Raw genomic sequence first — 22,898 nt, 5'->3', positions numbered from 1 at the left:
CTGCGTTCACCAGACTGACTGGTGAACGCAAAAATACTAGATCCATGATTCAGCTTTGCGTTCACCAGACTGACTGGTGAACGCAAAGCTGAATCATGGATCTAGTATTTTACGCATTGAACCTTTTACTGCTAACTTATTGTGAAACACTTGTCCGGAAGTTTGAAACTTGTGTAATGCCATGATTGGCTGGTCAGGTGTGCGCGAGGTGAGGAGCGAGAAACCGGGGAGAAGTCGTGGGAACAGGTGCGAAGTAAGCGACAGCAGCTCACCGTAGTCAGTTAATCACGACTGAAAGAAATAATAGTGTGTTTGCTGGCTTTGATACAGTATGCTAAAGAAAGTGTGCTAATAGGAGAACAGCACATCCCAGCTGGCATTAAGAAGAATATCAAAGCGAGCTCCGTTTAGAAATCAGGTAAGTTAGTTATATTCAAGCGAAACCATAAAGGTGGCGCGTGACAGAAAACAACGCTAACCTGTGTTTGCACGCGCATTTATTAATATGATAAATTATTATGATATGATAAATGCTGTGCACGCTTTTAATAGTCCTAGTGCGTTGTGTGTGTGTGGGGGGGGGGGGGGGGGGGGGGGAGTTTCCATTCCGACTTTAAGTCCAGTCAGCGCTGTCAGACAGATGTGTCTCCGGGCACCGCTGCTAAAGGGAGGCGGGCATGAACAAGCTGCTGGAGGTTGTGTTTTAAAAGCTGGCAAAGTGCAACAACACAACACTTTAGTCGTTATTGTGTTGGTGTATTTGTGTGTGTGTGATGGGAATAGTTACTAACGGTGTTACTTTTTTCAGTAACGAGTAATCTAACTAATTACTATTTCTATCGTTACAACGCCGTTACCGTTACTAACAAGAAAATTCGGTGCGGTCGCGTTACTATTTTTCAACAGACGTTTGAAGCTGTGCTCAGCTTACTACATCAGTTGTACGGAAGTAGCTGTAAGTGATCTGGGCGCTACACCTTTAAGCAGCTGCGTGCTCCCGCGGACGGCAATCATCACTTTCTGCCCGACGATAACTTTTTGGCACAACACCTGGAGCTAAGGGGGCACAACAATCGCATGAGTGCTGCTGTTTGACTGAGGAAGAATAAAGTAGTCGTGGTAAGCCAATCACATGACCACTTAAAGACAAAGCAACAAGGTGATATATACCAGTTTATTTACCAGTATTGATAGGCCACGTAAAACCAGAGTCATGATAAACAATATATACGCGGCGTTTTTTCCTCAATAGTTTCGTCACGTTTAATGTCTAAGGACAGCGCAGCGAGCACTCTCTGCTTATGAGCAAAAAATTAAAAAAAAACCCAAACAAAATCAAAAAACAGCCCTTTCGTGTTGGTGGAAAAATGCACCATGTCGACCAATCAAAAATGATATGGCAATACGACATTTGGTTGTTTAGGAAGAGAGATTTGTGACGTTTAGCCTGTTTGTAGTGTGTAGTTAATGTGTTGTCTTGTGTAGTTAGTGTGTAGTGTTGTGGATAGTTTTGTGTTGTGTGTCAGAACAATGAGGCGACTGCTGTCTCCAGGTAGAAACAGGAGTGATACACCTGCTGCTGTCAGACCTGCAGGTATCAGGCTGTGATGTTCTCCTTTATATCTCCAAAAGTTGATTCTGTTCATGTGGACATAGCGTTTGTGGGAGAAACATAAGTGACGTCTTCAGTCTCAGCTGACTGCAGGTTTCAATCTTATAAACAGTACATTTGCATAATGACTGAAACCAGCCCACTGAAGGAACAATGGGCTGGGAGGTCAGTTCCTTAATTGTAATTATGCAAGTTCTCATGACCATTGATCAACAACCACTGATTAACACACACAGAGTACACACCGCTGTGCACAGCGCACGCACAGTCAGCTGATCTCATCTGATGCAGATTTGCTCCTTGATCAAGTGACATTTGTCCTGACTTTTGCCACGAGTGGCAATCAGCACCGCAGCTGGATGGCCCGATTTACATACCCAGCGCAGCTGATACTCACCAGAATAATTTACTAAAATTATGCACTCCTGTTATTAAGTCCAGTTCAGTCTGTTAATGTTGATAATCGTTTCATACGGATGTTAATAGGTGTGTTGCTAAGCCTAATAACTTAAATAACAAACTTGAAATGTAGCCGTCCCATTTTCCCCTTTGTTTTTTCTCTGTGCTGTAAATCTTATGTCTAAGAAGAAATCTGAGGCTGATGTTCTGAGAATGAGCTACCAAAGCTTTTTCTGAATAAATCAATAAAGATCCATCTATGGAAAGCTGTGATGAAGGCAGCTTTGTCTTTAATTATATTCAACAACATAACATATTCGACCACTTTTAAGTGATTTTTCTAACTTTAATACACTAAAGTTAAGGTTATATACCTAATTTCTAGTAAGTGGCCCAGCCCCTCGTATATTTTTATGTATGTGGCCCTCAGTGAAAAAAGTTTGGACACCCCTGGGCTATGCGCTTACCTGCTGCTCTCTGGCAGGTAGCTCCATGCCCTCCTGGGTTTTAAATGCACCTTCGAACACACATGCATCAACACTACATATGAGCGGGCGGAGGGAGGTTTGGAGTCTTCACACACCCCCATTCTCTGCGGCCTGCCGGAACGGGGGGCTAGGAGGAGAAGTTGGCCGTCCGACTGGGGTCTGGAATGTGGGGCCTCCCTGCTGCTGCAGAGTCGGGGCGGTCTGCTTCTCCCCACCGCAGGGAAAAGGGTAACACCACCTGGGTCTGGGTGCAGTTTCCCCCTCCAGGGGCAAGGGTACCTAGACCCGGTTCTTAGAGTACGCTTGGGGAGTGTGATTGTGTGTACAGTGTCTCTCTGTTGGTTGAGTGTTGAGTAATTGCATATAATAGCATGAGGGTGGGAATGGATGTTTGTATCTGTGTGTGCCTGTATGTCTGTGTCCATATGTCAGGTTGGGTATCAGACGCCACCTCTCTGGGGACATCCCAGGTCCTCCAAGGTATGGAGGCCTATCTCCCCCCACCACTTTCCCTGCCAGTGGCAAACGCCCTCAGACATCGGTGCGTTGGTGGTTCTTTGTGTCCGGGGATAGGCGTCCAGGTACACACCGGCTCACAGGGCTGTGGCTCCCCAAACCCTCTAGCAGATCATTACATGAAGGAACCTTTTAAAAACAAGCGCGCTCATGCTCATAGGTGTACACACGGGTGCTCACACACACAAACTACACCCTTTTTGGCTCCTACCTCAAAGCACACTGTGCGCTGTCGATATTACGTGCTGCACAATAATGTTTAATATTTAGTATTTACTGTTATATTCACATAGATCATCATGATGTTGTTTATTCTATTGCTCTCTTTTTCTTCTGCTTGTTTTCTTTTTTCTTTCTCAACAGGTGATCCAGGTGATTGATATATGTATTTTCTGTCTGTTTATTTTGTTGGTTTTTGTTTTTTGCCCTTTATCCCCGTCCCTCTTCTCTGCTGTTTTTCTTTCCCTCTTTCTTTCTCCCTTTTCTTTTCCTCATTCAAGTCTGTCCCGTGACTGAATGAATGTGAGCATGAAAGCGCCCGAGTGCTCAAATTCAGGAGAAAAGTGCTGCATGAGTACCAGCTCTTTAACCATCAATATTAAAAAAATATACATATATATATATATATATATATATATATTTATTTTTTTTTTAAGACATGGAGGAAGTATGTGCCCACTGTAGTGATGTGTGTGTAATTGGTGATCGTCCACTGTTGTGTAGTTGACAGGATTTAAAGAAGGAAGTTGGCCTGGTCATGCTGACACAGAAAGCACCGAGCACAGAGGGAATATTGTCCTAAGCTTACAGGCTGTTGAGAACCATGTTCACATGATAAACACAGATGAGTCAATATTTAACAATCACAAGACAGAAAATATCTTCATGTATGGTCACACATACTTTTGCCCCAGAACATTGTGTCAGATAGTTTTTCACTATCAGCTCAGCTGACCACATGTGGGTCATAGGTCACTGTGGCAAAGGTGAAGGCACTCAGGCGTTGCTGTTGTCCTTTGCAAGAAGGCTGTAACTGTGTGAGAATGAGACAAATGAAAGAGACGCGTCATCAGACAAAGAGTCCATATTGATGTTGTTTATTGATTTTGAAGATACGTAATAAGTTTAACTTTGCTTGGTTTGGTCTCCCAGTCTCCACTATCAGATTAAATGACAGAAACATGCATTGATTGTTTGACTTTGAGTTAGACTGATTGTTTTCCAGGAGCCAGCCAATTAGAGGGCTCCCGTGGCCCCGCCTGACCTCTTAAAAGAATGTTTGTTGCTGTTGCGTGTCAGCGGTGCATTAGTGCATTGTGGAGACAGAGCGGCAGTAAAAACTGCAGGATCCCTGCCACTGGATGCTCAGTGTCTCACCTGGCTGCTCTCTGTTGCAGGTTAGTGGGTGAGAAACACGTTAAAACATGGAGAAACACACACGGGGATACGGAAATAGTGTGTGTAGTATGTTGTTCTTGCATTATCCTGTTATTATTAACTAGCATTCACAGCTAAGCCTCTTCTTTTACAGGTTATTCCAGTTTAAGAGACTGGCTCATGATATTGTCATGCAAGTGTTGTGCTGGGAAATGAAACACTGAGTAGTATTAGTGTAGGTGAAACAAGCGCTCTGCAATCAAAGGATGAGAAACTAGACTGAAGGTTTCCTTGTAATGTGGAAGCGTCTTCACCTTATAATATAAAGCACCCTAGAGTGACTGCTGTTGTGATTTGATGCTACATAAAATGAATTGAACTGAATTGGTGGATGGTCTGCCAAAATAATAAAAAAAGATTATTTAAAAATGCTAAATGCTTTTCTGTAATAATATTACTTCCAATTTAAGTTTTGAAGTTGATTGAACTCTTTCTGCATATGTGCAGTCGGGGAAAGAAGGATTCGACCCCTTGTTGAATTCTTGACCGATTTTGACCATGTGCAAAGAAGTGAGCACTCTATAATTTCAATGTTTTTTTTTCTTGGTCTTAAAAGAGAAACAATAGCATTAACATTTAACAGTGATGTATTTTGTTAAGCAGTTTATGTAGAGTAACAGGATGTGACTGTGAGAGAGGTGACAGCTGATACAGGAACCTGAACTCTTGAGGTACATTTCAACTCAAGCTGTGCTTTAAGTAGGATTGTTTTCTCACACTTCAGTTCAGTCTTTTATCCTGCTAATGAGAATGCAGCAACTTTCATTTTGAGAGCTGAGAGAGGAGAAGTCCAAATCGTGGGTCTGCCTTGGTGTTGCTGTGAGAAGTGTTGTCTGTGTTTTCTAGAGTCTAGACCAGGGGTGGGCAACTTCAGGCCTCGAGCAACAGTGTCCTGCAGGTTTTAGATCTCACCCTGGGTCAACACACCTGAATTAATTGATTTGTTTATTACTAGGCCTCTGGAGGACTTCAAGACACGTTGAGGAGGTGATTTGGCCATTTAAATCAGCTGTATTCGACCAAGGACACTGGCCCTCGAGGCCTGGAGTTGCCCACCGCTGGTCTGGACCAAAGGTCATCGTCTTCATATGAAGATGTCACACTTTCCAGTCTGTTTATTTTTCAACAGCTTTGCAGTCACAGTCTGTGCTGGGAGACTGTGTGGACTTAGAAATGTGGACCCAAACGCAGACAAAATGAAGCACTTTTTGTTATAGCTGATTGAAAAATTACAAAATAAAGGGCAAAGCAAACAATACAAAACTAAAGAAAAACCTAAACTGGCTAAACTAGAATTGAACATGAAAACCCTGGACATGCTTAACACGAATACCTGAAACATGAAACGCAGACGATCTGACCCCGACTGACAGAAAACTCACACACTAAATACACAGAGAGGTGATGAGGGGACTGGAAACACATGAATGAACACGAATGAACATGGGAGCAAAACTAAACATACTGAACAGGGAACGCAAGATAATAAAACAGGAAACATAGAGAGACGTAGGCTGGGACACGCGAGCCTGACATGAGGGTTGAGGGAGGGCAGACGAGAGAGAGGGAGAGAGAGGAAGCGAGGGACATAAGTGGGATGAGGGAGGCTTAACTGTGTTTTTGTTGTAATGCTGAGAACTCCTCCAACTATTAAACACCAACACTGGCACGGAATGGGACGAATACATCTGACGCCTGGGAGAATCTGTTAAATATATGATATACGATCCAATTACACTGTAACGTGAGTCACAGCTGAACGAGATCACCTGCTATTACTGTACGGGAAAAGCAGCAGTCTTTCATTATGTTTCTGTACTTAACAGTAAAGAGATGTTGCATGCTTCAGTGCACAGGATTATTATTGACAAACAAACAGACTTTACATTAGACCAAAGTCTTTCAGGTCCGGATAAACATCTGCCACTGCTGTCTGTGTGTGTCGGCTTGAAGATTTGGTTATAATCAGCAGCCGATATCTGACATCTGTCTAAATCTGCAACTCTCCACCATTTGACCCTAGAACTGAAGAAGCTTCTCGGATGAAGGTGAAACGTCTTCAAGCAACTTAAAGAAGTCCAGACGCTTTTCTTTCCAAGCTCCTTAGACTACGATGACCTGGATGATTGAGAACCTTCACAGACATACAACCCTTCTCAGAGTCTCCAGTGACATTTTGATGCAAAACGATGCAGGAAAATGTTCTGCTCTCCTGATGTTGATAGAGTTGACCATCGAATTCTGCTTGAAAGGCTGAAACATTGGGTCGGTGTATCTGGATCTGCCTTGGAGTGGTTGTCCTCATACCTATATGAACGATACTTTTCTGTGACAGTTTCTAAATACCGGTCATCTTCCACTTCTAAGCTTTTACTTTTATTTCAGGTTTGTGGGTCAAGGACCTGGAGGCTTCAGAGGGGCTTTTAATAAATTTAGGGGTCCTAGAGGAACCCTTTTGAGGGAGCAGGTGTTACGTCCTTCTGTAGCCCCTAATTATCTCAATGTGTTCAGCTGGTGCTAATTGGCCACACCTAGTCAGGTGTGGATAAAAGCATACCTGAGGCAAGCTTCCCAGGGAGCTCACTTGTCTTTGCCTTGGTGGCACCAGCCATTTTAGCCAACCTGGTATTCCATTCTAAGATAATACCTCTTCTCACCTATACTCTGGTATTCGTCTCCTTTTTTATGTTGCGGCTTTTGAGCCGGGTCGTAACATAACCTATGGTGCACCACATGGTTCTGTGCTGGGGCCTTTATTGTTTCTAATGTATCTACTTCCTCTCCAGCATATGTTAAGCCCCTTTGAGGGCATTTGCTACCCAGATGATATCCAGTCCCAAGATGTTTCTAAGCTGCAGATTCTGAATGAGTGCTTAGAATCCATTAAAGGTTGGATGGTCGACAACTTTCTCCAACCTAATGAAGGACAGACCGAAGTCCTTGTATGTGCTCCTGACAGACATGTACCTAAGATAATGAATGCTCTTGGTCCTCTTTCAACATTTGTGAAATCTTCCATCAGGAACCTCGGGGTAATCTTTGACCCGGCTCACTTTGGATGTTCACGTCAAATCTCTGGTTCGGTCCTGCTTTTATCACTTAACAAAACATTTCTAAATTAAGTCTCGCACTGAACTGGAGATTATTATTCATGCAGTCATTTTATCATGATTGGATTGCTGTAATTCACTGTTTACATCGCTAAGAAAAAACTCCCTGGAGCGTCTGCAGATTGTCCAAAACGCTGCAGCAAGGCTTCTGACCAAAACATCGAAGTACTCACATGTGACACCGTTGCTGATACAGCTGCATTGGCTCCCCATCGAATTCAGAGTCCATTTTAAGATTCTGGTTCTGACCTTTAGAGCTCTTCATGGTCAAGCACCTGCCTACATCATTGAACTTTTACAGCCCTATGTCCCTAGCAGGTCTCTGAGGTCATGTGATCAGAGCCTACTTGTTATTCAGCATACAAAGCCACCATGGGTCCCAGACTGTGGAACTGTCTCCCACTGAGCTTAAGATCTGTGGACTCAGTAGCTTCTTTTAAAAAACAACTAAAAACATCGTTTTAGAATTGCATTTTGTTAACTTTTGTCTGTTTTTGTTTTATACTTTGTCTTCCCTGTGTGAAGCACTTTGTGATCTTTTATCTAGAAAGGTGGTATATACATAAAATTTACTTACTTACTTTACTAAACTATGGATAAAAAAGATTCAAAGTACAATAACGATGTGTCTTCTCTTGCTCTTTCTAGTTGAACTCCTGGCCAAAAACAGCTTCATATTACTTGCAACCACACCTCAGGGCATTCAGTCTACCTGCACCTGGACGAACAGAGCAGAGCAGTCAGTGTTGTTGAAGGCACCTCATCGCAAATAACATGGAGGAGTTTATTCAGAAGCTGCCAGATCTAGATGTCAGCTGCTACGCCAGAAACATGTCCACCCCTGTGTTAGTCAGCATGGGGGCTGTGGTTGCTGCGACAACCTATTACCTGGCAACACGACCCAGGCCCCTCCCACTGGTCTGTGACCTCCAGATGCAGTCAGTTGAGGTTCAGGTAAGTTTGGTCCCTGTCAGAGTCACAGGATAGTTATGCTGATCGATAATGTGACCCACAAATTACTTGCTGTCATTAATTCTCTAACAAGATTTTTTACACAGAAACGTTCCAGCTACTGTCGTTATTGTTGCATTCACGATCTTTTTCATTGTCATTGTGAGGGTGGAGATTTGGCACGCCGATCAGTTCTACTGACCACTGACAGTCCCTTGACACATATCTATGATGATGCCACTACGTTGTATGAATTCTTTCTCAGAGGCGCCAGAGTGTCCAGTAAGTCACCGGTAATACAATTTAATCCCAATGTGGTACTTTTACTGTATAAATCAAGCTCGCATTCACATTCATCCTTAACTGCACTGGTGCAGTAGTGATGATGTGTCTAACATCTCAAAGTAACTTTGACTTTGTTGAATACAAAAACTGTATATAAAAGATGGATATTTTATTTGAATATTTAGATATTTTAATACAATTTTATGACACACGTTATGTAAAAATTAACCTGATATGCGATCATTAAGGCAAATTTAGCTGTAGAGACCGCAACTGTTGTTTTTACAGTTTTCATATTAAACATCTATGCTGCTGCTTTAAAGATGAGCATTTAAAAATGGGACCCTTTTTCCATTTTTGCAGAGGAACAATCTGAAAAAGAAAGTGAATGACATGGATTGCTACTCATGTGGTTTTTCCACATTAGAGGAACAGCTTTGTCACATGTATGTGCCAACCATAAGAGCCATTGTGTCAGTTGTTTTGGAACCAGAAGTCCATATTTAGTTAAGAAGGTGAAAGACACAGTTAAATTATTTCAGAAATCTCTCAGTCAGAACATGCTATACCATGTTTAGGTGGAAGCTAGCAAGCTAACTTTCTGCCAACTTCTAACTCCGTTAAATTTATTAAATTCTGTTTTCTTGGATGCCTGGATGTTAAACTTAATTATTACACCTGGTGAAGCCGCAACGCTGATCATTTTATTAAAGATGAAAGAATTTAGGCAGTTTGTAACTCTCAGTGATGCTGCAGTGTTCGTTTGACTTTGGGACCTGAAGTAGACCGAGTTTAGGACCCAGATTCCTCCGCGAGGCTCCTGACTACAGTAGCCATAATGCTCCAACAATCCATCTAGCGGTGCGACTTCGTAGCTTACAAAAGTCGTACTAAAACATTTTTGACAGATGTTTGAGCGCCATGTAGCACATAATATCGGTTCGAGGTCAGTAAGCACAACCAGAATTCATACATAAGGCACACTGTAGATTTTTGAGAAAATTACAGGATTTTAAGTGCGCCTTATAGTGCGGAAAATATGGTACACAAACAGTCAGTAACTACAGCAACTAACCGTAAAATGTATGTAAATTTTCCACGTTATCCACTAGGCCAGAACAAAACACCTTTTTCCTGTATTTACCTTTCTGCTCCCGCCGACACATTTGACCAATAAGGGGCCTAAACGTTCTCATGTGGTTTGCAGTGATGTGTGCTGGTTCAACTGCTATTCTCTTGTAGTTTTTTTTTTAAGTGTGAACATAAACAAAGCAACAGGAAAAAGCTACAAGTTTGCAAAGTCCTCAACTGATTCACATCAGAGTATAGGTGTGAAAACGCCCTCAGTGTGTAAACATGCTGTTAGCCTAGCTGAATTTTCACTGACTGACTCTCTTTTGAAGCCAAAGTCAAGTGTCCATTGCAGGGACTGCGGTCTTTGTTCTTCTGTGTTGGCTTAATTTTGAGGTTGCTGCTTTTATCAACAGTACCTGTGTACTCTTTCTTAATGCCAAAAAGGCTGACACAATAGTCAACACTCCAGTTTACTGCTGTGCCAGCAGCCAAGCATGCAGGGTAGGAAGTGTAATCATCTGTATGTGTAATAGGGATATGTGTATGAAGACATCCTGGGAACACTTTTGAATTTGTGACATTAGGTTGCTCTAACTTTCCACTGTAGTAACTCTTCTCTTTCATCGTCCAGGTAACGGTCCCTGTGTCGGCTCCAGGAAGCCAAAACAGCCTTATGAATGGATTTCCTACAGAGAGGTAAGAGATACCAAGATTAGTTCACCTTGTATAAACATTATGGCCTCCAGGGTGAAAGCTACAGTTTGCAGTCAGTATAAACAGTTGTTTACAAAGTGGTGGTCAAAAAGGTGACCTCGTCTTTTTTGGTCACGTTGTTTGCCGGTGACATTCACTCTGCAAGTGCGTTATTTTATTCTGTATGCAAATCTGAAATCGTCACTTTGTAACTTTGTGCTAAAAGTGATCAAATGTAAATGAGAAGGTGAAAAGGCAAAATGAGCATAAATCAAACTTTGATTTCTGAGGCTGAAGAAGGTTGAGTTTGTCAGCATTAACAGCTGGTGTGTGTGTGTCTGTGTGTATATGTGTGTGTTTATGTGTTAGGTAATTGAGCAAGCAGAGAATCTGGGTTCTGCATTTCTTCACAAAGGAAACAGCAAGACCGCCGACTCTCACATCGGCATATTCTCTCAGAACAGACCAGAGGTACATAATCGCACACTTTCACGGTTTTAGTCTTTACTTTAACAAGCAGCTGCTCTATGATCTCACAGCCTCATTACTTCAGTGCTAAGATGAACCTGAATGTGCTGCTTTTTGACGACGGAGTCATTATCAAACTTAATCTTGTAATGTTTGTGTGTGTAGTGGACCATCAGTGAGCTGGCGTGTTACACCTATTCTCTGGTGTCAGTCCCTCTGTATGACACGCTGGGAACGGAGGCCATCGGCTATATTATAGACAAAGGTAAACAACGGTGATTTGGATACATGGCAGAGGTTTTTCTGAAGACATTCAGCTGATTATTTGCTATTTGTTTTTGCAGCTTCTATCTCAACTATAGTGTGCGATGTGACAGATAAAGTCAATCTAGTGCTGGACTGCATTAACAACACGAAACACAGTGTGAGAACCATTGTTCTAATGGAGAGCCCGAACACCAGCCTGATCAAACGGGGACAGCAGGCTGGAATCCACATCCTCAGCCTGCAGGAGATGATGGTCAAAAGGGCTTTTTCTTTTTTTAAATTAATTATTATTATTATTATTATTATTATTATTATTTATCGTAATTTCTTTGTCTTTTGTGTGTGTTTGTTTCATTCTTCTGCTTTTGCCTTTAATCAATTTTATTCTTTTCCTTCAACAGCTTCTCCTTTGTTTTCTGTTTTTGTGCAGTGCTGTAAAAGTACTCAATTCCTTCCTGATTTTCTATTTTTTGTATATTTCTCACACTTTCAAATCTTTCGGATCATTAAATAAATTGAAATATTAGACAAAGGCAAGAGTAAATACAAAATGCAGTTTTAAACGATGATTTCATTTATTAAGGGGGAAAGAAAACCTATCCAACCTAGCAGGGGTCTGCTGTCAATTAAAGGGGACGCTCCCCACCTTTCAATCTGTGTCACTGGTGTGGTTCGCTTGGACAGATGTGAGCACAGTAATCACATTCTGGTGCAGACCAGAACCACCACAATGAGACGCTTTGGAGGAGGTGGTCTCTGTGCGAGTCCAAATGAACTCCAGAGCAATTCACTTAAATGTGATCTGACCCAAATACCATGTGTATACTGAGCTAAACACCTCCCTGTGTCCAGCTGTGACAGTGGGAGGTTTAAATACACAATGCAGTCTTTTAAAAGATAAACTTCATTTATTCAAGGAAAAAAAGCTACCCAGACCTTCTATGTGTGAAGTTATTGATCCCCCCTTTTTTAAACCATGAATTAAATGCCATTAACCACATTTTCAGAAAGTTGAGTTTAATTTTATTTGATTACTGTCAAACCTTCTGACTCATGAAATCACTGGAATGCTAAACCTGTCTAACAAAGTGAAGTAGGTTAAAAGAAATAAAGTTTAAAAGACCAAAAGGAAACTGTCATAGTGCTGGGTCGTTGACCCAGCGTTTTGTGTTCTATGATTATTTTCCTCTGTTCTAGTTATTCTGTGTCCTCCCCCCTTGTGTCCGGTTCGGGTTCTAGATTTCCTGTTTTGTTCTGAAGGTCTGTGTCTGTTGTCATTGTGTTCAGCTTGTCTCCTCCGTTCCTCATGTGGGTTCAGCTGTTCTTCCCTCCTGTGTGTGATTACCTGATTACCTTGTGTGTGTATATTTAGTGGGTGTCGGTCTGTGTTCGTGGTGGGCTCGTCTGTGTTTCTTGGTATCCTGCTCCTTAGTCTGCGTCTCTCTGCTCTGCTCTGCTCTCTGTTTCGTTAAGATTTCAGGTTTGCTCTTTAGTTTCTCCCAGTTTAGGTTTCTGTTAGTAATTTCTCACGCTTCGTTGCCTGTTTCTGCAACTGCCACCTTGTAAATAAACTCTCACTCATATCATCAGTCGGCTGTCTGCATTTTGGGTCCTCCTTTTCCTCCACACCACACAGCTCACCCCGCCAGCCGTGACAGAAACAAAGTCCTCAACATCTATCAGTTACAAAATTGTTACAAATGCAGTTCTAAGGGCGAGCCGGTGACCACAAATGGATCAAACTAGAAGCGTTCAAGTGAACCATCCCTGGATTGGGCACATAATCAGATTTACTCCTAGATTGCATCAGTGACACATCGAGGAGGTAACGGAAAAATAAAACTACATCTAATGAACTGCAAGCCTCACTTATCTCAGTAAGGTCAAAGTTCATGATTCAACAATAAGAAAAGAGATGACATCATGGGAGAGTTACAAGGAGAAAATCACTGCTGACCAAAAAGAACAGGCTCGTCTCAGATTTATCGGTTATCACAAATACGAGGGTTTCACAACCAGTTAACAGCTTTTACACAGAGCCAAACTGGCTTTGATAGCTTTTCATCTTTACTAAATGAAAAGTTTACTCTGATTATCTTTGTGTAAAATTAAATTTAAAAAAAAGTTAAAATTTTTCTAGTAATCTGAAACATTTCAGTGTGACAGATGTGCAAAAAGCTAATAATCCAGGAAGTAGGCAAATAGTTTAGTTTTGCTGTCCTTGCTGCTTTGTGTTTATTTGGCCTGTTTTCACTTTCATTTGTTTCTTAGATGGTTACTTCTTCTGCCTACGTTTCCTGTTGTTTTGTCTCAGTTGTCATCATTTCCTTTTATCTCTGTATTCTCAGATCTGTTAGTTAACCTGCTTTTCTTGTTGCACAGGCCATAGGGAAGGCCAACCACCAGGAACCACTGGTATGTAAACACAGGCCTGTTAGACTGTCTCTAAATATTGAGGATGCTGTCTGATCCATTTTTACCTCCATCTCTTCAGCCTCCTCAGCCCAAGGACATGGCAGTCATCTGCTTTACCAGTGGAACAACAGGTGACACATCCACAGACTCACAGTGACATGCAGCCACTCTGATATGCGTTAGCTAAAATATTTGCCATGTCTCCTGTACGCACTTTCAGGAAAACCAAAGGGAGCTATGTTGACACATGGGAATATCGTCTCCAACTGCTCAGCTGTCATCAAGGTCACAGAGGTGAGGTGCTGATGTAACCATAGGCCATCTCTCTATTTGCTCATCGCACATCTCTTTGAAGCTGGTCGTTTGAGACCTTGTGGTGACCCTCTAACTTAGGGATGTCAGACTCATTGTGAGTCACATACAGCCCACTTTGATCTTGAGTGGGCTGGACCTGTGAAATGCTCCTTTCATTTAATATAAAGTAGTAACTCCACACTTAATCCCTGAGATATGTTAACGTGAAATGTAAAAACTAAAAGTTTTTCTGCATAACAAGAAAATGTTTTTCTAGTAAATGAAAGTAATCTGTCGCCGTGACTCTTAGGGCTTAAATTGTAAATAAATAAATGTGCAAAATTACAGAAAACATTTCATAATTACTACGGACTCAATGTAGAAAACTAAAGTTTCTATAGTAGTTAAAGAAAACATTTGTTTGTCTGTTACTTTGATGTTATATGAATTGTCTCTTTATCAGTAGAAAAAACTGTAAAACTTATGAAAATATAACAAAAAGTGTAAAATGTATGTCCAAAGATTGCAGTCTTTGTTGGACCAATTTAGCCCCCGGGCCTTATGTTTGACTCCCCAGCTCTAACGTATTGTATGTCAGTCTAGTAGTTTCCTCAGGTGCTTGCCTGGAAGTTGAGACTTTATTGATTGTGGGTACTGCCCACTTTTCATCACCAGGAGTTTGTTCACCCGTAGACACTCAAAGTCACCAAATAGCCTTAATTTTTATTCTACCCTGTCCCCACATCACTGCACATCATTTCTAGTGTCGATGCAGCTTCAGGAAGGAGAAGGACAGGAAAAATGCTGAAGGGAAGACAGAGAAAACACAGCTCACTAAGACCTTTAATGGTCTCGTCTCTCTTCTCTCCAGTCGTACGTTCAGACCGCTTCAGAAGAAGCTTGCTGTCTTTTCTGCATCTGTCCTACATGCTGGGGAGGGCGGTGGAATTACGAAGGTTAATGCTTTCCCTCTCTGTCTTTGTGCATGTGTGTTTGTCTTTGTGTTGATTGCTTGCTGTGTGTGTTTGTTTTAGACCACCTGTCCAGTGCTTCCCAATGATATCCATTTGTCCTATCTGCCCCTGGCTCACATGTTTGAGAGGGTCGTGCAGGTTTGTTCCACCTGTCGTTAAAAATCAATGAGGATTCCTTCCAGCCTGCTGTGTCAGGTTCCTTTTAATAACATTGTCCCAAATTTCCTCTCCCTGTCTGGTAGGGAGTCATGTTGATGCACGGAGCCAGGATTGGTTATTTCCAGGGAGATATTCGTCGACTGTCAGATGACATGAAGGCGCTGAAGCCTACTGTGTTCGCCGTGGTTCCACGACTCTTAAACAGAATGTATGATAAGGTATGAAGAAGTGTAAGCTTTCTGCTCATTTGTGTGCTATGATATCTTATAAAGATACGATTTTGCATAAATGCAGTGCTGATCGTAAGCTTTACTGATGTTGTTCTGTTTAATCCTGGTAATTCTTCTGGTGTAGATCTTCGGTCTGGCCAACTCACCCTGGAAGCGCTGGCTGCTGGAATTTGCCTTCAAGAGGAAGCATTCTGAGATCATGAAAGGCATCATCAGGAAAGACAGTATATGGGATAAGCTCATCTTCAACAGGGTCCAGGTATTCAGAGCCAGCACCGCTTTTATTTTAATACTATTTTGTCAGCTGCTGTTATGACAAAATGACTAATTGTCCATGAATATATACAGTTTATTATTTTAAACAACAGTGAAAAAAATAAAAAAACAAATACCAACCTACTCGTTACCTGGGGATCCACATTATTAAAAGGAAAATTTCCATTTCAGGAAAATGGAAAACAGAGCAAACAATGACAATACAAAAACACTGTAGCATCAGAGCATTAACAATGTCTGAGTGAGTTTGGTTGGGATGCAGTTGAGCAGCTGTGAAGTAAATAATGTGATGTGCTGCCCTCTGCAGGCCAGTCTTGGTGGCTGTGTGCGTCTCATGATAACAGGAGCTGCTCCCATATCTCCAGCTGTTCTCACCTTCCTCAGAGCTGCACTAGGCTGTCAGGTAACACACACACACAATTGCTGAATGTAATCTACTGTTATCCTGTGTTGTTTTACTTTCGTAATATGTGACATCACAGTAATGTCCTCTGGGATGATCCACCCCGCCCTCCTTTTGTCATTTTCCATGTTGCATAATTCTGTCTGTAGCAGCAGCATCATTAACGATTATAATAATAATTGTGGTTTGTGCTCTGTCTCAGTTCTATGAAGGCTATGGACAAACCGAGTGCACTGCAGGTTGCACAGTGACCATGCCTGGAGAGTACACTGCAGGTAGCACATAACAAAGCTGCAGAACTTAACCAACCCTACTTAACCTACTTTAGCCAACTATGTAAAAGTGATAAAATGATTACTGATCTGAAGATGACCTCAAACTGACTTCATCTCAACAGGTCACGTTGGAGCGCCTCTGCCCTGTAACACAGTTAAACTGGTGGATGTACCCGAGATGAACTACCTGGCTGAAAATGGAGAGGGAGAGGTAAAACCAAAAAGCCGACATCAGCACATATAGCTTACTTAACGTCCATAGTTGTTTCAGTCATTCACACTAGTCACGTGCGCGTATGTGTTCCAGGTGTGCGTGAAGGGCGCCAACGTATTCCAAGGCTATCTAAATGACCCAGAGAGAACAGCAGAGACCATCGATGCAGATGGGTGGGTCCACACGGGAGACATTGGGAAATGGCTTCCGGTGGGTTCTTCATCTGTTCATTACATTAAGCTCAATACATATGTGGTCTGTGGCCACACCTGGATTCAGTGTGTGCGCGTGTTTGTTTACAGAATGGCACCCTGAAGATTGTGGACAGAAAGAAGCACATCTTTAAGCTGGCACAGGGCGAGTACATTGCTCCTGAGAAGATAGAGAACATCTACATGAGGAGTGATGCGGTGGCGCAGGTATTTGTGCATGGAGACAGTCTGCAGGTTGGTCCTCTCTTTAAAACTTTAAGTTTCTTTAGAACAAAGTCCACTTTGAATGAGATACATTTACATGTTGTTTGCCTCCAGGCGTGTCTGGTAGCAGTGGTGGTTCCTGACCCCGACTTCCTGTCTGACTGGACCAGGAGGACGCTGGGATTGCAGGGCAGCTACCTGGAACTATGTGGCAGAGCGGTAATGGATTCAAAAAGCTTGCACAAAAGTCTTGAGCCATCCCTTATTTCTTCTTATCTCTGTTTGCTGCAGGTGAAATAGGTGGAGCGATTTATTGAAATATGTGCAAATATAAACTGATAAACAGTTTATAAGGCAAAATCTGATGTCTAATTATTATGTGTACACACAACATTGGTTCGTCTGTTGTTTAAGTTTCTGTTTATGGTTCAATGACTCATAGGCCAGTGTTCAGCAGCTTAACGATGTTAATATTGAGTAATATATTGAGAATTTTTTCATTCTTCTGTATTTAGGAAGTTAAAGCAGCCATCTTGGAAGACATGCTGAGGCTGGGCAAGGCAGGAGGCCTCAAGTCCTTTGAGCAGGTACAGCACTCAGTCGTAGTTGAAGTATTTCTGTATACTTTGAATTGTTTTTCCATCAAATATTAGAAGTAATATTATTATTGTCACTAACACCACCTGGCCACATGTCTGTTCTTTAGGTAAAAGCCATCTGCATTCACACCGAGCTGTTCTCCATCGAGAACGACCTGCTCACTCCAACAATGAAGGCCAAGAGGAACGAACTGCGCCAGTACTTCAGATCCCAGATCGACGAGTTATATGCTGGGATCAAAATGTAGAAGGACAAGTGGAGAGCGGGAGGGAAGAATAGGTGTCAGCTCCTCTAATGGTGCTTTAGATTCAATTAAAAGGGGAAAAAATAGCAGAAAGCAAATGAATGAGACCCTCTGAGGCCATCATCATAGGCCATCATCATGCCTACAAAGCAGGTTATCTTTTTATTACCTGGATTAATTAAAAGTAACAACTACTTTCACACACACAATAGTGCTTATCAAATCAGTAATGTGATTTTATGGACATAGACAAAGACAAGGACACTACAGTACAAACCCTGAGGACTTGCTTTAGTTCTCACGGCCAAACAACATGATTGTCGTGCTCAACAGAACACAAAAATAATTTGACTACAGGATCTGTGGTACGCAAGACAGAAAGTCGATTTTAACTGTTGATGGAATTGATTAGTCTTTGATATTTAAATATTAATGATGATGATGCTGATAAGGTGCTGAGTCTGAAGAAGCTGTTTTTGTTTGTACTTCACCTTTGTCACATCACAAATCTCAGGCCTGCAAAAAGCAAACACACATTGTGCACTTTCGTTTCCCATCATTCTCACACAGAACGGTTCACTGGCATTGATGAGACAGTTTGATGTCATGATTTTGTTTTAGTGTTGAAATTTTTAACAGCAATATTGTTTCACTTGGTTCCTTCATTGTCTGCATGAATTAATTTAGTTGCAGTCAGGACTTGTCTAGTGGGATCAACAGATGAAACAATTCAATGTTAGCTTACTGTACACAGGGAAGTTACTCAGGAACATACAGGGCAGACACAGAGGGAAAGCTTTGTTAATGTTTAATTACTTTATAGTAGGTTCAGGAAGGGAAAAGATTTGGCGAATGAATCGGTTTTTGTAATAATGCATTATTTAGATAACAAGGAAAAATAACATTAATTTGTATTATAATTGTTTTTAATGTCACATTTTGTAAAATATTTGATTAAAAAATGGTGTAATGTTTGTACATTGCTTCACTAATGCACAAACTTGAAAGATTCTCATTTCTTTTTGTTATTTTTAATCAGGGGCGATTTTAGCCCAGTTTTGGAGGTGCTTCAGCACCCCCAAAATGAATCAAAGCACCCCAAAGATGTCTTACTTTTTTTGAAAATATTTGCTGTTTGTAGGACACACTACTAAAAGTATAAAAAGCATACAGTACTTAATTGAGATGGAACATTTTAACAACAAAAGTATAGATAACCCCTCCCCCCTCCCAAAATGGTTTGTTCCAGCTCGGCTCTCTCCTACTTGCTTTACCGCCGCGCCGTTGCTGCCAGAGCGATGGTGGCTGAGATGCAGCGGAGCAGAGGTGGAAGTGCCTGGCTTAAAACAGGACATATTAGCTGCATTTAACTTTCAGTTACTCTTTATATAGTTAGGTAGGAGTCCGACCATGTTTCTTTTTAACTGAAAAACATTACACCAGGCAGTGGCGGTCCTAGCCTTTTTGGCGCCCCGGGCGAACACTCTCTGGCGCCCCCCCCCCCCCCCCCACACACACACACATAAAACATATTAAGGATTATACATTAACATAAAACTGTTGTCGGAACCATACTGAATTTTGCCAGAGAAACACACACACACATATGAAGAGAGAGAGAGTATGCATTGTATGCAAACGGCTACCAAACAGCCATGATAATTCGTCATACAATGAGAACAGGACAAATCAACAACTGACAATGACTCATTAATAGTAAAATCTGTAACATAATGTATTGTTTGGAGTTTAGTCTGTTACTGTTGCTATTTTTACCATTTCTTCTTGGAGCAACTATAACCCACATTATTTCCTTAGGGGCCGATGGCGTGATATGGCAGCCTTGCTTCTGTCAGTCTGCCCCAGGGCAGCTGTGGCCACAACCGTAGCTGCCTCCACCAGTGTGTGAATGCGAGAGTGAATGAATAGTGGCATTGTAAAGCACTTTGGGTGCCTTGAAAAGCGCTATATAAATCCAATCTATTATTATTATTATTCATTATTAATAAATTATTCTGATTCTGATCCTGATTGGTTCAGGATGAGCTGCCATTATCCAATCACACATCTGCTTATGTGCATCTTTTGCTCGTTTCTCCTCCTCTTCTTTTCTCTTTTTTCTAAACTGAGCACCTGATGGCTTTGAACTTTTCTTGTCCATCTTCCATTGGTTTTAATTTTGCACTCCAGTATGAACACCCATCCCCCAACTCGACCATCACCACAATATAACCTAACACACCTACACCTTAGTTCACAGATTCACTTTGTCAAAGGTGTATTTCTGGGATTTCACACAACCCAGGATTCAAATCATGAATACATAATAGGCTTGGATTTACAACATTATGAATGAAATGTGCTCTGTTTGGAAGCAGCAGGCCCCTCCCCTTTCGACGGGTTGTGTGAGACTTTAAATCATCAAACTGTAAATTTTAAATTGTTATTGATCCCTTTACCCCGAGTCCTAAAGTGCATATTTATTTTCTTACTCTTCTTATATATATTGTTTGTTTACTTGCACTGCTGTAACTGGAGCCTCGTCGTCTCGTCTATCTATATACTGGACTGTATGTAGCGGAGATGACAATAAAGTTTACTTTGACTTCAGCAGCGAGCAGGCGCACCGAGGGCTCGCGCTCACTTTTCGTATAGAATTTCGAAAAAACATCGGTGCAAATTATAAGTCTGTATCATAATATCTGTTTGTTGTTTTGTTTTTATTTTGTTTTATTTTGCGAGTTGGTTATTAGACGCTGCTCCAGCCGGTCAGAGAATCCCCCACCGCCCCGCCCTCTCCTCCCTGTGCCGCAAGCAGCAGGCGCACCTCACGAACGGAGGGCGCCCTTACTCCCAGCAAATGAGCAATAGAAAACCGATCAGTGCCTGTGCCATTCCCAATATGCGCTGGCTGATGTCGGGGCAGCATGAATACGAGCAATTTTTTTTTTTTTTTTTTTGCCGATGCCCGTGGTGCCGCCCCCCACCACGATGCCGCCCCGGGCAACCGCCCGTGTCGCCCGTATCAAAAACCGCTACTGACACCAGGTAACCTGCTGTGTTGAAAATAGGGTTGCCACGATTAGTCGACTAGTCACGATTACGTTGACTATCAAAATCATCGACGACTGATTTAATAGTCGACGTGTCGTTTGAAGCTTTGTAAGATCACAAAAGACGCAGGAACAAGTAGTAGAATTTAAGAGTGTAATAACGGACTGAAACAGAAGATGGCAGCACTGCATGTACAAGGATGCCAGCTGCCGTTAAACCCCGAAGAAGAAGAAGGAGCTGTGTCCCAGAATTCATAGCGCAGCCCAGCTCAGTTTCCAACAATGGCGGCAGCTAGTTAGTTTTAATATTACTCTTATTATTCTTTCTGGGTCACAAAATAAACGTTTAGCATATTTTCAGGCGAGAATGTAGCTGTGTAAACCTCAAATATCTGCTCAGTTTATCAAGACACCACATATTTTCAAAAGCGCTCCGACGTTTTCGGAGACGTCAGTTACCCACTAGCTTGATAGCTAGCCGGGGGCAAGGCTCTCTAGAGCCGTGAGAACACCGGACTCCAGCAAATCGTTTTCAAACCCACTGCGGTCTTTCGCTACTCAGGTTAAACATATATAAGTCACTTAGATAACTTAAAAATGTTATTGTTTGGCTTTTTTTAGTATTTTATTTGTTCCTGAGTAAATCGGTTAGGCTGAGATTAAAGTTATAGTTTTTACACAGCTGAATAAAGGTCAAGCAGACAACTGATTATCAGAAGTGTGAGATGCTCGAGAATATACTCCGGTGTCCCGTTATATTTTAGATAACAGTGAGTTTATTAAACTTCACCGAAACAATCTGCAAATTTCATTCAAATTTAATAAACTATCATCTTGTCTTTATTTTTAGTTAGCACATACCTTAAACACTTAGAGCTGTAAGCTAATGATAGTTATATGAGAGCAGATGCATGCTGGTGCAATAAGCTGTACGCTGTACATCCAATGGATGCATGATCTGATTAGTCGACTAATTGCAAAAATAATCGGTGACTAGTCGACTATCAAAATAATCGTTTGTGGCAGCCCTAGTTGAAAACGTGTTTTCCGACAATGTTTGCTCTGTAGTAAAATTAGCGATATGTGACTGCCCTGTTGATGTCATTGAAATGTATACAGCCTATTTAAAATCTAAAACTTAACATTGTCCATAGCCTGCTGTTGTTACCACTGTCCTGTTTGAAATGTAATGAGAGAAACTGGTTATTTTGCCATATGTGCATGTGCCGATATTGAACCCAAGGTACTAACTAGCTAACTGACTGGATGCCCATTAACCTTATAACTCCTGTTGTGTGTGTGTGTGTGTGTGTGTGTGTGTGTGTGTGTACAGATTGTCAGTCCAAAGAGGGAGAGAGGAAAGAGGGGAACATGAGGACAAAGTACAAGATCAGGAAGTACCAGGTAAGAAAACAGACAGGGAGTACTAACAGGCAAAACAGTAACTGTTTAACTGGCAAAGAAAAAGAAAGACAAACAACTAATACAAACAACTCATACAATCTGGAAGTTGTGTTCTCCCTATATTAAAGCTGCTATACAGAATCTGCAAAACAAACTGGGTTGTCAGCCCTGGCACTGCATTACCATATTGAGCTTCAGTCAGAGGAAGTCACGGTTGCCAAAGACTTTATAAAGCTCAAGAGTGAGGCTGGTGCCATTCCAGATATGTTAGTACAATCTTCTGGATAATCAGATCTTCCCCAAACTGAAAACTGTTATTCAGGTTGCCCTAACAAACCCAGTTAGCAGCTGTAGCTGTGAAAGGTCTTTTAGTGTCTTGAGTCAGCTCCATACCTGGCTGAGAAGGACCATGGGTCAAAGCAGACTCCAGCACCTGGCTGTGATGTCAATTGAGAAAGAGATGCGTGAGAGACTTGACCACCAAAATGTGATAGACAGATTTACCAACCTCAAGGTGAGGCGACATAGGTTAAAAGAAAAGAAAAAATCTGCAGAGCCATAGTAGTATCTGCAGTAAAGATCTTTTCATACATTGTATACATTGTACCAAAGGCCAAGTGTCTCCATTTTCTAATAATATT

The 22,898-nt window shown here is 41.7% G+C and overlaps 1 protein-coding gene across 9 annotated transcripts; it reads left to right on the top strand.

Moving 5' to 3' along the window:
* Nucleotides 1-56: 56 nt before the first annotated feature.
* On the top strand, nt 57-22,333 carry LOC146524167 (long-chain-fatty-acid--CoA ligase 1-like). 9 transcript variants are annotated; one of them, XM_085132199.1, is made up of 23 exons: nt 3,668-4,412; nt 6,476-6,717; nt 8,211-8,516; nt 8,681-8,795; nt 10,504-10,568; nt 10,935-11,036; nt 11,199-11,298; nt 11,378-11,553; nt 13,683-13,715; nt 13,795-13,846; nt 13,936-14,009; nt 15,044-15,121; nt 15,226-15,360; nt 15,497-15,631; nt 15,956-16,051; nt 16,254-16,326; nt 16,449-16,537; nt 16,634-16,750; nt 16,843-16,986; nt 17,071-17,175; nt 17,472-17,543; nt 17,663-19,196; nt 22,187-22,333. In XM_085132199.1, exons 3-22 carry the CDS (start codon nt 8,337-8,339, stop codon nt 17,801-17,803), a joined length of 2,082 nt encoding a protein of 693 aa, XP_084988325.1. In that variant the 5' UTR covers nt 3,668-4,412; nt 6,476-6,717; nt 8,211-8,336; the 3' UTR covers nt 17,804-19,196; nt 22,187-22,333. The 9 variants fall into 9 exon arrangements, with proteins under 9 accessions (XP_084988330.1, XP_084988304.1, XP_084988336.1 ...); XM_085132175.1 differs by adding an exon at nt 5,408-5,526 and having other exon boundaries at nt 6,476-8,516; XM_085132204.1 differs by lacking the exons at nt 3,668-4,412; nt 6,476-6,717 and adding an exon at nt 57-418.
* The last annotated feature ends 565 nt before the right edge of the window (nt 22,334-22,898 follow it).

This window comes from Neolamprologus multifasciatus, chromosome 2, assembly GCF_963576455.1.
Source record: "Neolamprologus multifasciatus chromosome 2, fNeoMul1.2, whole genome shotgun sequence".
Lineage (NCBI taxonomy): Eukaryota > Metazoa > Chordata > Actinopteri > Cichliformes > Cichlidae > Neolamprologus > Neolamprologus multifasciatus.
This window is presented reverse-complemented; position numbering and strand designations above follow the sequence as displayed.